At 46.2% G+C, this 13865-nt stretch overlaps 1 protein-coding gene across 1 annotated transcript in view; it reads left to right on the top strand.

Annotated features, from left to right (window-relative positions):
* LOC110535206 (reversion-inducing cysteine-rich protein with Kazal motifs) overlaps positions 1–12475 on the top strand; it is a 95448-nt gene extending 82973 nt beyond the window's left edge. The window contains exons 18-21 of the mRNA XM_036934755.2: positions 6514–6724; positions 8114–8187; positions 9196–9351; positions 10608–12475. Coding sequence (XP_036790650.1) covers positions 6514–6724; positions 8114–8187; positions 9196–9351; positions 10608–10835 — 669 coding nt within the window. The 3' untranslated portion in view covers positions 10836–12475. The remainder of the gene's footprint in view (positions 1–6513; positions 6725–8113; positions 8188–9195; positions 9352–10607) is intronic.
* Positions 12476–13865: the final 1390 nt, after the last annotated feature.

The following is a 13865-nucleotide window of genomic DNA, read 5'->3' as shown; positions in this document are numbered from 1 at the left end:
GAGTACTCGTACAGAGTCAGTGTGGAGGTTATATACAGGGAGTACTGGTACAGAGTCAGTGTGGAGGTTATATACAGGGAGTACTGGTATCGAGTCAGTGTGGAGGCTATATACAGGGAGTACTGGTATCGAGTCAGTGTGGAGGCTATATACAGGGAGTACTGGTACCGAGTCAGTGTGGAGGCTATATACAGGGGGTACTGGTACAGAGTCAGTGTGGAGGCTATATACAGGGAACACTGGTACCGAGTCAGTGTGGAGGTTATATACAGGGAGTACTGGTACAGAGTCAGTGTGGAGGCTATATACAGGGGGTACTGGTACAGAGTCAGTGTGGAGGCTATATACAGGGAGTACTGGTACAGAGTCAGTGTGGAGGCTATATACAGGGAGTACTGGTACAGAGTCAGTGTGGAGGCTATATACAGGGAGTACTGGTACAGAGTCAGTGTGGAGGCTATATACAGGGGGTACTGGTACCGAGTCAGTGTGGAGGTTATATACAGGGAGTACTGGTACAGAGTCAGTGTGGAGGCTATATACAGGGGGTACTGGTACAGAGTCAGTGTGGAGGCTATATACAGGGAACACTGGTACCGAGTCAGTGTGGAGGCTATATACAGGGAGTACTGGTACCGAGTCAGTGTGGAGGCTATATACAGGGAGTACTGGTACCGAGTCAGTGTGGAGGCTATATACAGGGAGTACTGGTACCGAGTCAGTGTGGAGGCTATATACAGGGAGTACTGGTACCGAGTCAGTGTGGAGGCTATATACAGGGAGTACTGGTACCGAGTCAGTGTGGAGGCTATATACAGGGAGTACTGGTACCGAGTCAGTGTGGAGGCTATATACAGGGAGTACTGGTACAGAGTCAGTGTGGAGGCTATATACAGGGAGTACTGGTACAGAGTCAGTGTGGAGGCTATATACAGGGGGTACTGGTACCGAGTCAGTGTGGAGGTTATATACAGGGAGTACTGGTACAGAGTCAGTGTGGAGGCTATATACAGGGGGTACTGGTACAGAGTCAGTGTGGAGGCTATATACAGGGAACACTGGTACCGAGTCAGTGTGGAGGCTATATACAGGGAGTACTGGTACCGAGTCAGTGTGGAGGCTATATACAGGGAGTACTGGTACCGAGTCAGTGTGGAGGCTATATACAGGGAGTACTGGTACCGAGTCAGTGTGGAGGCTATATACAGGGAGTACTGGTACCGAGTCAGTGTGGAGGCTATATACAGGGAGTACTGGTACCGAGTCAGTGTGGAGGCTATATACAGGGAGTACTGGTACCGAGTTAGTGTGGAGGCTATATACAGGGAGTACTGGTACAGAGTCAGTGTGGAGGCTATATACAGGGGGTACTGGTACAGAGTCAGTGTGGAGGCTATATACAGGGAGTACTGGTACCGAGTCAGTGTGGAGGCTATATACAGGGAGTACTGGTACAGAGTCAGTGTGGAGGCTATATACAGGGAGTACTGGTACAGAGTCAGTGTGGAGGCTATATACAGGGAGTACTGGTACCGAGTCAGTGTGGAGGCTATATACAGGGAGTACTGGTACAGAGTCAGTGTGGAGGCTATATACAGGGAGTACTGGTACAGAGTCAGTGTGGAGGCTATATACAGGGAGTACTGGTACCGAGTCAGTGTGGAGGCTATATACAGGGAGTACTGGTACAGAGTCAGTGTGGAGGCTATATACAGGGAGTACTGGTACAGAGTCAGTGTGGAGGCTATATACAGGGGGTACTGGTACAGAGTCAATGTGGAGGCTATATACAGGGTGTTACGGTACAGAGTCAGTGTGGAGGCTATATACAGGGAGTACTGGTACAGAGTCAGTGTGGAGGCTATATACAGGGAGTACTGGTACCGAGTCAGTGTGGAGGCTATATACAGGGAGTACTGGTACAGAGTCAGTGTGGAGGCTATATACAGGGAGTACTGGTACCGAGTCAGTGTGGAGGCTATATACAGGGAGTACTGGTACAGAGTCAGTGTGGAGGCCATATACAGGGAGTACTGGTACCGAGTCAGTGTGGAGGCTATATACAGGGGGTACTGGTACAGAGTCAGTGTGGAGGCTATATACAGGGAACACTGGTACCGAGTCAGTGTGCGGGGGTACAGGTTATTTGAGGTAATTTGTACATGTAGGTAGGGGTGAAGTGACTATGCATAGATAATAAACAGCAGGTAGCAGCAGTGTAAAAACAAAGGGGGGGGGGGGTGTCAATGTAAATAGTCTGGGAGGCCATTTGATTAATTGTTCAGCAGTCTTATGTCTTGGAGGTAGAAGCTGTTGAGAAGCCTCTTGGACCTAGACTTGGAGCTCCGGTATTGCTTGCAGTGCGGTAGCAGAGAGAGCAGTCTATGACTTGGGTGACTGGAGTCTTTGACCATTTCTTGGGCCTTCCCACTGTAGCTCCTTATGGTCAGATGCCGAGCAGTCGCCATAGCAGGCGGTGATGCAACCGGTCAGGATGCTCTCGATGGTGCGGCTGTATAACTTTTTGAGGATCTGAGGACCAATGCCAAATCTTTTCAGTCTCCTGAAGGGGAAAAGGTGTTGTCATGACCTCTTCACGACTGTCTTGGTGTGTTTGGACCACGATAAAAGTTTGTTGATGATGTGGACACCAAGGAACTTGAAATTCTCAACCTGCTCCACTACAGCCCCATCGATGAGAATGGGGTCATGTTCATCCCTCCTTTTCCTGTAGTCTATGATCAGGTCCTTTGTCTTGCTCACATTGAGGGAGAGGTTGTTGTCCTGGCACCACACTGCCAGGTCTCTGACCTCCTCCCTATAGGCTGTCACATTGTTGTCTGTGATCAGGCTTACACATTGTTGTCTGTGATCACTGTTGTGTTGTCAGCAAACTTAACCTTTCTGATCTCCCCATCCCGGATCCGGGATCGTGAATACAGACTCAAGCTCATTACCATAACGCAACGTTAACTATTCATGAAAATCGCAAATGAAATGAAATAAATATGCTAGCTCTCAAGCTTAGCCTTTTGTTAACAACACTGTCATCTCAGATTTTCAAAATATGCTTCTCAACCATTGCAAAACAAGCATTTGTGTAACAGTATTGATGGCTAACGTAGCATTTAGCATTAGCATTCAGCTGGCAACATTTACACAAAAAAACAGAAAAGCATTCAAATAAAATCATTTACCTTTGAAGAACTTCAGATGTTTTCAATGAGGAGACTCTCAGATAGCAAATGTTCAGTTTTTCCTGAAAGATTATTTGTTTAGGACAAATCGCTCCGTTTTCTGCGTCACGTTTAGCTATGAAAAAACCCCTGTATCCAGGATTGTGTAAATCTATCAGCAAGCTCATTAGCATAACACAACGTTAACTATTCATGAAAATCGCAAATGAAATGAAATAAATATGCCATCTCTCAAGCTTAGCCTTTTGTAAACAACACTGTCATCTCAGATTTTCAAAATATGCTTCTCAACCATAGGAAAACAATCATTTGTGTAAAAGTAGCTAGCTAGCGTTAGCATTTAGCGTTAGCATTTAGCGTTAGCATTAGCGTTAGCATCCAGCACGCAACATTTCAACAAAAACATAAAAGCCTTCAAATAAAATAATTTACCTTTGAAGAACTTCTGATGTTTTCAATGAGGATACTCTCAGTTAGATAGCAGATGCTCAGTTTTTCCAAAAAGATTCTTTGTGTATTAGAAATAGCTCCGTTTTATACATCACATTTGGCTACCAAAAAAAATCCGAAAATTCAGTCCTCAAAACGCGAACTTTTTTCCAAATTAACTCCATAATATCGACTGAAAACATGGCAAACATTGTTTAGAATTAATCATCAAGGTGTTTTTCACATATCTCTTCATTGATACATCGTTCTTGGACACATGGTTTCTCCCCTATATCAAATGGAAAAGTACGAGCAGCTGGCAATTGCGCACCGAATTCCACGCAGGACACCAGGCGGACACTTGGAAAATGTAGTCTCTTATGGTCAATCTTCCAATGATATGCCTACAAATACGTCACAATGCTGCTAAGACCTTGGGCGAACGACAGAAAGTGTAGGCTCATTCCTTGCGCAATCACAGCCATATAAGGAGACAATGGAAAACAGAGCTTCAGAAATTCTGCTAATTCCTGGTTGATGCATCATCTTGGTTTCGCCTGTAGAATGAGTTCTGGGGCACTTACAGACAAAATCTTTGCAGATTCTGAAACTTCAGAGTGTTTTCTTTCCAAAACTGTCAAGAATATGCATAGTCGAGCATCTTTTCGTGACAAAATATCGCGCTTAAAACGGGAACGTTTTTTATCCAAAAATGAAATAGCGCCCCTAGAGATCTAACAGGTTAATGATGGTGTTGGAGTTGTGCTTGGCCACGCAGTCGTGAGTGAACAGGGAGCACCAGTGAGGGGCCCTGTGTTGAGTATCAGAGAGGCAGATGTGTTGTTGCCTACCCTTACCACCTGGGGTGCGGCCCATCAGGAAGTCCAGGATCCAGTTGCAGAGGGAGGTATTTAGTCCCAGGGTCCTTAGCTTAATGATGAGCTTTGAGAGCACTATGGTGTTGAACGCTGAGCTGTAGTCATTGAACAGCATTCTCACATACTGTAGGTGTCCTTTTGTACAGGAGGGAAAAGGCAGTGTGGACAATCCCCTAAAGTATTGTCTAATAAACTCATATGTTGCATTCAGGTTCTTAGTCTTTCCACACGTGCAGACACATGCATCTCCTGTTTAGGACTGTGTGTGTACGTATATGATACACCCGAAATCCCCCCATGTCTGTGTGTGAATGTTGAGAAGGTCTGCAGTGGTTGAATTAGAGTGGTTTGTTAGTGATTAGGACCTGGTGGGATCATGTTTCTCCTTGCGGTAGGTCGCAGCGTCGGTAGGTCGCAGCGTCGGTAGGTCGCAGCGTCGGTAGGTCGCAGCGTCGGTAGGTCGCAGCGTCGGTAGGTCGCAGCGTCGGTAGGTCGCAGCGTCGGTAGGTCCCAGCGTCGGTAGGTCGCAGCGTCGGTAGGTCGCAGCGTCGGTAGGTCGCAGCGTCGGTAGGTCGCAGCGTCGGTAGGTCGCAGCGTCGGTAGGTCGCAGCGTCGGTAGGTCCCAGCGTCGGTAGGTCTCAGCGTCGGTAGGTCGCAGCGTCGGTAGGTCGCAGCGTCGGTAGGTCGCAGCGTCGGTAGGTCGCAGCGTCGGTAGGTCGCAGCGACGCAGCGTCGGTAGGTCGCAGCGTCGGCCTGATGGCGTCTCACCTCAGTAACTCTCAGTGGAACAGGCCGGATCGGGTTATACAGTTGAAGTCGGAAGTTTACATACACTTAGGTTGGAGTCGTTAAAACTCGTTTTTCAACCACTCCACAAATGTCTTTTTAACAAACTATAGTTTTGGCGAGTCGGTTAGGACATCTACTTTGTGCATGACACAAGTCATTTTTCCAACAACTGTTTACAGACAGATTACTTCACTTATAATTCACTGTATCACAATTCCAGTGGGTCAGAAGTTTACATACACTAAGTTGACTGTGCCTTTAAACAGCTTGGAAAATTCCAGAAAATGATGTCATGGCTTTAGAAGCTTCTGATAGGGTAATTGACATCATTTGAGTCAATTGGAGGTGTACCTGTAGATGTATTTCAAGGCCTACATTCAAACAAAGTGCCTCTTTGCTTGACATCATGGGAATATCAAAAGAAATCAGCCAAGACCTTATAAAAAAAAAATGGTAGACCTCCACAATTCTGGTTCTTCCTTGGGAGCAATTTCCAAAGGCCTGAAGGTACCACATTCATCTGTACAAACAAATACTAATTGAGTGTATGAAAACTTCTGACCCACTGGGAATGTGATGAAAGAAATAAAAGCTTAAATAAAGAATTCTCTCTACTATTATTCTGACATTTTCACATTCTTAAAATAAAGTGGTGATTATAACAGACCTAAGACAGGGAATTGTTACTTGGATTAAATGTCAGGAATTGTGAAATTCTGAGTTTAAATGTATTTGTCTAAGGTGTATGTAAACTTCAGACTTCAACTGTATATCCATTTAACGTCAATGACACCCCATTAAAATACTCACTTTAGGCCCGGTGTCAAGTCACCAAACCAAGAGCCTCGCAATTAGCCAATAAACCCCCCCACTCTCTGTGTATTCCTGAGACAGTGAATAAAGGGTACACGAGAAGAAAGGAACACAGATGTGCTGTGAAATCTGTGAAAGTATTGTAACGTTTTAAAAATTGTACAACTGCCTATTAATTTATTTCTGGACCCCAGGAAGAGTAGCTGTTGCCTTGGCAGATGTGAAGGATTCATCTGGATGTGAATGATTCATCTGGATGTGAATGATTCAATGAATGTGAATGATTCATTTAGATGTGAATGATTCATCTGGATGTGAATGATTCAATGAATGTGAATGATAACATCTGGATGTGAACGATTCATCTGGATGTGAGTGATTCATTATTGTATGTGTGTTCTATGCAGGACGCCTGTAAAAGGGCTCGGCCCGTGTGCGGCCACAATGGCGAAACGTACAACACGGTGTGCGAGGCCTACTCGGACCGCGTTGCCGTGGACTACCAGGGGCGGTGCCATGCCGTGGGGGCGGTGGCAGAGTTTGCCTCTGACTCAGGCTGTGACATGATCCCCTGCCCCGCCCTGTCCACCCCCGGCTGCATCCCTGTCACACCACCTGGTCAGTACAATAGAGACAGAAATTATATCATATATAATGTTCTATTAACGCTATGGTCAGTACACTCAGTGGCTATGGAACCCTGACCTGTTCACCGGACGTGCTACCTGTCCCAGACCTGCTGTTTTCAACTCTGTAGAGACAGCAGGAGCGGTAGAGATACTCTGAATGATCGGCTATGAAAAGCCAACTGACATTTACTCCTGAGGTGCTGACTTGCTGCACCCTCGACAACCACTGTGATTATTATTATTTGACCCTGCTGGTCATCTATGAACATTTGAGGCTGCGTTTCTGTACAGCACTTTGTGACATCAGCTGATGTAAGAAGGGCTTTATAAATACATTTGATTGATTGAACCACATTCACTTTGTCATATACACTCAATGGCCAGTTTATTAGGTACACCACCCTGTTCATGAAAATGGTTCGCTCCTACAGACGGGGAGTCATGTGGCCGTGGCTTGTTATATAAAGCAGGCAGACAGGCATTCAGTTACTGTTCAATTGAACGTTAGAATGGGCAAAACGAGTGACTAGCCAACTTTCTTCTTTTTTTTTCTTTTTTTTTTACCCCTTTTTTCTCCCCAATTTCGTGGCGTCCAATTGTTGTAGTAGCTACTATCTTGTCTCATTGCTACAACTCCCGTACAGGCTCGGAAGAGACGAAGGTTGAATGTCATGCGTCCTCCGATACACAACCCAACCAGCCGTACTGCTTCTTAACACAGCGCGCATCCAACCCGGAAGCCAGCCGCACCAATGTGTCGGAGGCTACACCGTGCACCTGGCAACCTTGGCTAGCGCGCACTGCGCCCGGCCCGCCACAGGAGTCGCTGGTGCGCGATGAGACAAGGAGATCCCTACCGACCAATCCCTCCCTAACCCGGACGACGCTAGGCCAATTGTGCGTCGCCCCACGGACCTCCCGGTCGCGGCCGGTTACGACAGAGCCTGGGCGCGAACCCAGGACTCTGATGGCACAGCTGGTGCTGCAGTACAGCGCCCTTAACCACTGCGCCACCCGGGAGGCCGACTAGTCAACTTTCAACTTGGTATGATCATTGGTGCCACGCTGCCTGGTGTCAACGATACAGGAGAGTGGCGGTGGAGTAATGATGAGGGGAATGTTGTCCTGGCACACGTCAGGTCCCTTGATACCAATTGAGCAATGTTTCCATGCCACAAATAATTTCGCCTGTTCTGGAGGCAAAGGAGGGTGGGTACGACCCAGTACTAGATGGGTGTACCTAATATACGGGCCACTGTGTGTAAATCTCTGTTAAACTTATGATTTTTTTCTACATGGGAACACAAGTCAGATTCAGATATTGTTTTGATTGACACCTATCCTCTGACCCCTGACCTCTTGGTGCTCCACCTATCAGGCGCCTGCTGTCCTCTGTGTGCGGGCATGCTGCAGATCCTGTGGAACAAGGAGCAAATGAAAGTCTTCGCTAAGGTCAGAACCGTCTGCCATGCGCCTCAACTATCTGGGTGTGGGCCTGGGGCTTTGTTCCATTTCAGAAAAGTTGTCTCCTTCCCTCTCACTCCTTTTATGGATCTGTCTAAGTCACAACAGTAGCTCCACCAAGTTCAGTATGCTGTGTGCAGGTTTAGATTCTGCTAATAAAGGGCGTACAATCGTGTGTGTTAGAGCAGGGCAGGAACAAAAGCCTGCACACCCAGTTGAGTAGCTTTCCGGGAGATGGATTGGCCACCCCTGGGGCATAGGCTGTGGGTTTTGAACTGTAGTGACACAAGACGACCACTAGAGGGAGGCATAGATTTAAAATACCTAGCATCAACATCACATGCCTCCTTCTGGGATACTTAGCAAGTTTGAAATGACTAGATCGGACGCAGCTTAAAGAGCTCAGAAATGCTTCGTATACATGCTAATAAGAAATGCTTTGTATAAATGCTAATAAGAAATGCTTCTTATACATGCTAATAAGAAATGCTTCGTATACATGCAATAAGAAATGCTTCTTATATATGCTAATAACAGCTAATGAAACATGTAATTCAAAGCAGATTCATTATAAATGTGAGCTAGGGCTATTAGTCCCTAATCTCCAACACAATTATCTTTTATCAACGTTAAGTCTAGACCACAAGCCTGCTAATTCCAAACAAATGACCTTTGGAAATGCTGTCACGCTGAAATTATGTAGCGCTGATTAGGGCGTAGACAACGACTCGCTCAGACCAGCCATGGAAACAGACAGCGTAGATTGCCAACCAACCCTTCATTCCCTGACAGGTGGCACTGTAAAACATTCATTGCACTTTCAACTACTGTTCACAGACGCATTTCATGTTTGTTATTAAATCGGGATGAATACAATTTACTCACCACATAGAGTGCCAATAAACCTGTTTTCAGTTCCGTTTTCCTCAGTCTGCAGTGAATTGAATCTCAAACTCTATATGGCTCTGGTTCTGTCCTGCTGGTTTGGTGTGTCAGTTGAACAGGAAGCAACCAGTGACGGTCCATGACATCTTGAGGATCCTGCGTCTCCACATCTCCGTGCCGCAGTGTGACATCTTCGGTTACCTGAGCATCGACTCAGAGATCGTCATCCTCATCGTCCCCGTGGACCAGCAGCCAACCCCACTGCAGGTAACAACACAGAAACTGAGTTCACACACTGGGTACACACTATCACACACTGGCTACACACTATCACACACTGGCTACACACTATCACACACTGGCTACACACTATCACACACTGGCTACACACTATCACACACTGGCTACACACTATCACACACTGGCTACACACTATCACACACTGGCTACACACTATCACACACTAGCTACACACTATCACACACTGGCTACACACTATCACACACTGGCTACACACTGACTACACACTGGCTACACACTATCACACACTGGCTACACACTGGCTACACACTGGCTACACACTATCACATACTGGCTACACACTGGCTACACACTATCACACACTGGCTACACACTATGACACACTGGTTACACACTATCACACACTGGCTACACACTGGCTACACACTATCACACACTGGCTACACACTGGCTACACACTTTCACACACTGGCTACACACTATCACGCACTGGCTACACACTATCACGCACTGGCTACACACTATCACACACTGGCTACACACTATCACACACTGGCTACACACTATCACACACTGGCTACACACTATCACACACTGGCTACACACTGGCTACACACTGGCTACACACTGGCTACACACTATCACACACTGGCTACACACTATCACACACTGGCTACACACTATCACACACTAACTACACACTATCACACACTGGCTATTAATTAGATTTAATTGAGATAGGACTAACCTGGATAAACAGAAGGTTAAACAAAGATTTTCTCATGACACCAGAGACTTAGATGACGAACGAGAGACCCCAAACCCCCGTCTCGCTGAGAGACAATCTAACTCCTCTCAGAATCTCTTTCACTCCACTGGGACTCATAATCAGACGTTTCATCTCTGCCACCAGTTCTGTCGCATCGAGTGTGAAACTCCCAATTAAGTTGTTTTTTCATACCCTTTCCACCCCTTTTATTGATATCTCTGCAAAAAAAAACAGCCCTGAGCAATAATTATCGATGGAAACCGGGAAAGGAAGGTTATGGGCCGGCCTCCTGTCATTCTCTCTAGGAACTATTAGTCAAGAATGTGACTCACGGTAACTTTTAGGTGGTTCAATTAGGAATCAACAAACAAAGAGCCTGGTTTGTTACGTTATAACAAAATAACACGTTTGGATCTGCTATTTCAGAAGGGAATTAAGACAATGCATAACATCATACATGTATATGTGTGTGCGTGTGTGTATCATGTCTCAGATTGAAGCCTGCAGCATGGAGGCGGAGAAGATCGACTCACTCATCAACTACGGCAGCCCCACCCTGGTCTCCCACGTGCCTCTGTCTGCTTTCCTCACCTCCGACGTCTCCATCTCCACCATCAGGTCCACGGGATACCCCAGCTCCTCGGCCTCCTCCCTGCCCATCTTCCTCTGCCTCGCCTTGGGCCTCGTCCTCATTCTAGCCCCAGGCATAGCCGAGGCCTAGCTAGTCCCCAGTAGCCAGCCACGCCCTGGTGGCACGAGGCCTGGTGTATTGTGGACTATTCTAAGGGACCCTCTCCCAGGTCATTGCATGGCAGGAAGCATCATCCTGTAAAAGCCTTGACCATCAACCCTATAAACTCTACTGCACAAGCGTCAATCATAGACGAGAAGCTATGAGATTCATCTTGTTCCAATGACAGGGGAGACACAATCACATTCCAGCTTTGGTTCCATAGAACTCTCTATATATCGTGACAGGGAGGATTCATTTTTTATTACACAGTGTTTTGTATCCAGTAGCTCTCTCCTCCTCTAAAGCTGTGGAGGGGTGTGTGTGTGTGTGTGTGTGTGTGTGTGTGTGTGTGTGTGTGTGTGTGTGTGTGTGTGTGTGTGTGTTTGTGTGTGTGTCCTCCTTACCTTTTCCCTCGCCCACTTCTCCTCTTCCTCACTTCTCCTCCCCTCTCCCTCTCCTCCCCTCTCCTTCTCCTCCCCTCTCCCTCTCCTCCCCTCTCCTCCCCTCTCCTTCTCCTCCCCTCTCCTTCTCCTCCACTCTCCTTCTCCTCCACTCTCCTTCTCCTCCCCTCTCCTTCTCCTCCACTCTCCCTCTCCTCCCCTCTCCATCTCCTCCACTCTCCTCCTCCTCCCCTCTCCTTCTCCCTCTCCTCCCCTCTCCTCCCCTCTCCTTCTCCTCCCCTCTCCCTCTCCTCCCCTCTCCTCCCCTCTCCTCCCCTCTCCCTCTCCCTCCCCTCTCCCTCTCCTCCCCTCTCCCTCTCCTCCCCTCTCCTCCCCTCTCCCTCTCCTCTCCTCTCCTCTATCCAGGTTTTGCATTTGTACTATTGTAAATAGAGAAGGAGTTGGAAGTTGCAGACTGAGACATTCTGAACGTCAAACAGCTGGAAGACAAGCATCCCCCCCACTCTATAAGCTGAAAAGACACAAAAAGGGATTCCCGTTATTCCTTTAGAGTAGATAAGATATATTTAATAAAATAACAGGAACAACAGCCATGTTTTTAATGAAAATGACAATCATCACTTTACCCAGCAGTGGGGTAAAACAAACGTGGGACAATATGCCTTGTATATAGTTCCTATAGAAAGCAAATCCAATAACTCTGTAATGTTGATAATAATTATTCTGAAAATATTCTATATTTGATATGCATAAGACATGGATTGAAACGTGATTCACTATGTGCCTCTTTTTTATTTTATTTGATGTTATATTCTTGCATGATGACAATTTATTTTTTATCCAGAATGTATTGTATTTGTCCTGTCCGTTTGATTTGATGATGTTTCTATGCCTACGCAACAGGAAGTGTTGTCTCCGTCGTTCTACAGTATTATCGAGGCAGCTTTGAAGCAGCACGTCATTTTTTTTTCTCCAAGGGTCTTTGTAGTATTACACCTGTTTGTCTCTTAAGAGTTTTTGTTTGTTTGTTATTTTTTTGTGATATCAAATGTGTTCATATTGCCAACGTTTAGAAAGAGTAGAGATGTAGACACTTACGCAATACTTTAATCATCACTCTATTGCAGCCATTTTCTCGGGGCGGAGATGCCAGTACTTTGCAGTGTGTGTGTGTGTAAAATGTCAACAGAATGCATATTTTATGGAATAAAAAATCCTCCAATCAAACAGACCGGTTGCTTTTTGTTTTACATTACATCATAACTCTTTAGGAATATATATATATTTTCTCTCCAGATTTCACAGGGAAGTCGAGTGCTACATAAAATATTACCAATCTAATCCATATGATTTTGCTCAAGAGTGAATTAGAACTGAAACATCACAGGTTAAACTCTTCATTATCTTCAGGCTCTTTCGCATTTGTTTTCCCTCATCTTCCTCGTTCTCAAACGGAAAAGTTCCAAGATCCCTCCTCTCAGTGGGTTTTGTGAGAAAGAGGCAAGGGGAGAGGACACGAGGAATCAAAGGAAAAGCCCAAAGCCCCAACCCGGCACCTCTAACATGTAATAACATACTATTACCACGAGGGGGCAGGCTGTGACAGAGTAACGGAGACGAGAGTGTCTGCTTCCTCAACACTTCCTACTTGTCTGTAGTGCCCCAGTAAGTGGATGAGGAAGTGGAAAGACCCTGGTGTCTGATAATGGTCTCGGCGGCTCCCCTTAAGTCTGATTTACATGATCCACTGTGTAATTAATGACCATGACAAACACAGCCTCCATGGGTCCTCTCGCTCTCTCTCATCCCTCTTCCCTCTCTCTCATCACTCTTCCCTCTCTCTCTCTCTCGTTCTCTCTTCTTCTTTCTCTCTCCCTCTTCCCTCTCTCTCATCCCTCTTCCCTCTCTCTCTCTCTCTCTCTCTCTCGTTCTCTCGGATTTGGGCTGGTGTGTGTCTGCCTGAGATGTGTAAATATTTTTAGTGGGATGAACCCCTCTCGGCTCTCCCTAAGAGCAGTAATGTATCCAAATGTAAATTCGTTCCTAGAACAGAACAGCAGTTTTTTTTTTCTGATCCACTGCTGCTAAGTAACTACCAGTGACCACTAGAACCTACTACCCATACAGTAATGTACTAATACACAGATTATGTGATGGGGGTGTAATCATTAGTCCAAAACGTTTTGCAACGAAGACCGTTTGCTTCAAACGGGAAAGCGTTTTTTCCAATTCAGGTAGGTCCTCTCCCTGTTTCGTTCCGTTTGCTTCCGTTCCCAGTGAAGACGCCCCTGGCTTGGGCAGTCATGTGATGGCGATTCCAATGAGATATAGGGAGGAGCGGAGATGAACTTGCCTTTTCAGGAATTTTACAGGAATGTGAAATCCCATTGAAGAAGCCCGAGCACCGCCGTCTGATAATCCCTCAACGTGAAAGAGCACCTGAACGTCTAACTACCCGGTGCCCAAGACGCCAAAGGTCACATCTACAGCCACCTGCCTCTCTAACTTTAGGAACTGATCCTCTCTCGCTGGTTCTGTAAAGCAGTGTGGTATGTTGTCCTGTAAATGCACCCTATTAGATTACAGCAGAATTTATTTGATACACAGTCACTTTTCT

The sequence above is a fragment of the Oncorhynchus mykiss genome, chromosome 11 (assembly GCF_057628025.1).
Source record: "Oncorhynchus mykiss isolate SJ-2025 chromosome 11, ASM5762802v1, whole genome shotgun sequence".
Classification (NCBI taxonomy): Eukaryota; Metazoa; Chordata; class Actinopteri; order Salmoniformes; family Salmonidae; genus Oncorhynchus; species Oncorhynchus mykiss.
This window is presented reverse-complemented; position numbering and strand designations above follow the sequence as displayed.